At 37.3% G+C, this 3896-nt stretch overlaps 1 protein-coding gene across 1 annotated transcript in view; it reads left to right on the forward strand.

Moving 5' to 3' along the window:
* The window catches only part of LOC106871557 (uncharacterized), a 46301-nt gene that overhangs the window by 31307 nt on the left and 11098 nt on the right, over positions 1 to 3896 (forward strand). Inside the window, exons 9-10 of the mRNA XM_014918060.2 lie at positions 3 to 120; positions 2989 to 3167. Of these exons, the coding sequence (XP_014773546.2) occupies positions 3 to 120; positions 2989 to 3167 (297 nt within the window). The remainder of the gene's footprint in view (positions 1 to 2; positions 121 to 2988; positions 3168 to 3896) is intronic.

The raw sequence follows: 3896 nt of genomic DNA on the forward strand, positions 1-3896 counted from the left end.
AGAAATTTGACAAGTCAACATATAAAGGTCATGTTTTGCTTGTTTCATCACCTTATGTTGAAGAAACACTCACTAAGGATAACTTTTCAAATAGTTCAGGATCTGTCAAGGAAGTTCAAGGTAATAACATTTATTGTATTACTAAATTATAGCAAGCAAAGCTAAGAATTTAAAAAGTTTTTTCAACTAGCAAATTTCGATAAATTGAATCAAATTTCAGTAAAATATTCTTTCTAATTCATCATCATCATCATTGTTTAACGTCCGCTTTCCATGCTAGCATGGGTTGGACGATTTGATTGAGGACTTGTGAACCGGGTGGTTACACCAGGCTCCAATCTGATTTGGCAGAGTTTCTACAGCTGGATGCCCTTCCTAACGCCAACCACTCCGAGAGTGTAGTGGGTGCTTTTACGTGCCACCAGCACGAAGGTCAGTCAGGCGGTGCTATTGCCATATAATGGCTTGTTGCATTCATGTGCCTACTTTCTGACAGCAGTGTATAAATTCCATCAAGATTATCCTTTTAAGTAAGACTGGCCATTGAACAGGTAAAACTAATCTAATGTTCACGTTCTGCAAAAACATTTAAGACATTTCAAGCATAACATGTCAACTATTGCAACCCAACCAGAAAAAATTGTGGCACAATACCAACAATTTTAAGGGCAGAGAGAATTTGAACTCAGAGCATAATGAATCAGAAGAAATGCTGCTAAATATTTTGTCTGACATGCTAACAATTCTGCCTGCTTGCTACCTTAAACTAAAAATATGTGAACAGATTTATGATCAAACAAAGAAAGGATTTCATCAATATAATGTGATTTAACATATTGCTAAATGTCTAAAATTAGAAAACAGTACATCATTTATTGTAGCTGAAATTTTGGATAATTTCCTATGATAATCTTGGCTAGTTTTTTCATCAGCCAGATTATTATTTTGTTTCCTCCTCAAGTCGTCAGTTTTCAATCAATAAGTATAGGTAATTGTAACTACTCTTTCTTTAGACTTTACTGCAGCCTTCAGCTTTTTTTAAAAAAAAGAAATATAAATACTTTCTTGTTCAAATTTTCTGGTTCATCTAATTTTGCATTTAACCCTTTTTTTTGTTTGTTTGTATGTTTGTTTGTTTTTTTGTTGAAATACACTGCTTTTGCTTCAATTAATTTTGAGAATAACAATGAATTTAATAAAATAACTTTATTATTATTAAGCTGGTGTTTGATGAAATTTTGATCATTTTAAAACAAGAAGTTTTATATCATAGGACCAAAAGCAATCCTAGGTGGGTTGGTATCAAAACAGTTGAATATATACTCTTTACTCTTTTATTTGTTTCAGTCATTTGACTGCGGTCATGCTGGAGCACCGCCTTTAGTCGAGCAAATCGACTCCAGGACTTATTCTTTGTAAGCCTAGTACTTATTCTATCGGTCTCTTTTGCCGAACCGCTAAGTTACAGGGACTTAAACACACCACCATCAGTTGTCAAGCGATGTTGGGGCGACAAACACAGACACACAAACATACACATGACAGGCTTCTTTCAGTTTCCATCTACCAAATCCACTCACAAGGCTTTGGTCAGCCCGAGGTTATAGTAGAAGATACTTGCCCAAGGTGCCACTCAGTGGGAATGAACCCGGAACCATATGGTTGATAAGCAAACTACTTACCACACAGCCACTCCTGCACCTATATTTTTAAATTTTCTTTTTTTTTTTTTTTGGTAGTACTTGCTAAACACGCGATTTCAAAAGAATTCATTGATTTTTAGAATTCTACAGCAAGACACCTGTTTCTGTCCCTGTCACACTCTAACCTCTCTTCACCTGGCACAAGGCCACCTCCTCTAATGCCCCACCTCTTAAAGGATCTTTGTCTTGTGAATTACTTGGGAACCCCACCAGTGCTGGTGACACATAAAAAGCATCCACTCCACATTGTAGAGTGGCTGGTGTTTGGAAGGGCACCCCACTGTAAAAACTGTGCCAAAATGGACAGTGAAGCTTGGTGCAGTCTTCTATCTAGCCAGCTCCTGTAAAACCATCCAACCCATGCCAGCATAGAAAATGGTTGTTAAATTTCGTTTTCAGACTTTTAGTTAGCCCTTGTATCATACATTGAGTTATATAAAGCTTTCCTTTCATAAGTCTCAAGTTACTCTGGTGATTGAAAAAAAGTGGGAGTGTGTATCATAAGAAGATTGGATGCTAGAGAAATATGACCAGTGTATCACATGTGATACACAAGACAAGCAAAGGGTCAAGTGTTTCTGATTTAGGCACAAGGTCAGCAGTTTTGAGGGGAGGGAGATAGTCAATATCATCAACCATGGTACTTTATTTTATTGAGAGAGATAAAAAGCAAAGTTGACATCAGCAGGATTTGAACACAGAACTTAAGGATTCAGATCAAATACCACACTGCAACTATTCTGATGTTCTAATAATTCTGCTAACTCGTTACTTAATAATGACTGTGTACTAGGCAAACTTTGTCAAGAGAGAAACAGTTGAATCAAACCCTACATGTTATTGGTTCATCCCTGTGAGATGGAATGTAAAATTATCTCAAATAGGAATTGAACTCTGAATAACGACAGATAAAACAAATAAGAGAAATCAATTTATTCCAGCACTACATTATTTCTGCTAATAAACTGCCCTTCACATTAGCATATTAATTATTACAAATTATATCAAATAAACTTAGTATTCACATTTGAAGTTTGACCCTTTTGATACCAAACCACCAGAGATTGCCCATAATTCTTATAATACAAACATCCTGTTTTAAAGTGATTTAAATTTAAAGCTTCCATCAAGATTTTGCATTAATGTTCCAAATACCAGCTCAATAGTGACAAAGTTAACTAAATTTTTCATTGTTTTGGAAATTAATTGAAACAGAGGCCAAGTATGTCAACGGAAATATGATAACAAAAGGCTTAATTTCACTTTTGGGTTATATCTTTTCCAGAAAACACTATAGCAAGTGATCAGGATTCTTCTGTAAGTTTCCACAAAGAAGCCGCTTGTCTGTTCCATATTTATAGAGAATTTTCTCTAGAATCTGAACTACTGACAAATGAAATTGTAGTATGTGTCACAAGAGTTGTGAGCAGGCATTGCTTTTGGGCTCATGTAGTTAGTGAAAAGGTAAATAAATTTAAATATAAATTCAACTTTTACGATGAAAGTAAACAAAGTTTGTCTTTAGAAGCGTTGAGATGTATTGTAAGAAACAGAAATAAATATATTTCTCAAACGCATGATATTGCTATAAATAGTGTGATCAGGATAAATTATCCATATAATGCAGAAAAATACGTTGCCGTTGTGGTATGACGTCAGTGTCTGGGGGAGGCTGACCGGAAGGGGAAAAAGGGCAGAGGGAGCCTCGATTGGCATTCGTGCACTTTTCGAACGGGGCTGCGGTCAGGACAAGACGTGTTAAGCGACGGTCAAGGTTTGGGAGAAGCAGCTGCTATTCCTGGTGTACTTTGGGTCGGGGCAAGCTTCAAGGATCGGATACCGCAAGACAGACTCGCAGTCAAGGAAAGGAAAACCGAGGTAAGGCGATTACATCTACTTGTACGCACACACCATAAGCTATTTCGGCACCACATGCAGAAATTCGCTGCGATGGCAGCTACCAAGATTAGGATCACCAGCGATGTGATCAGGCCTTTTAATGGCAAAGGAGATGTGATGGCTTGGATATGAAAAATTAGGCTCGTTGCCAAGCTGCAAGGAATAAGTGATGTGGCGAGTCTCATGGCTCTGTACTTGGAAGGGAGCGCCCTGACCCTCTACCTAGAAATGGACGAGGAAGAAAGATTAAGTGCAGAGAATGTCGAATGGAGGCTGAGAGAGGCATATACGGAG

This window comes from Octopus bimaculoides, chromosome 6 (genome assembly GCF_001194135.2).
Source record: "Octopus bimaculoides isolate UCB-OBI-ISO-001 chromosome 6, ASM119413v2, whole genome shotgun sequence".
Lineage (NCBI taxonomy): Eukaryota > Metazoa > Mollusca > Cephalopoda > Octopoda > Octopodidae > Octopus > Octopus bimaculoides.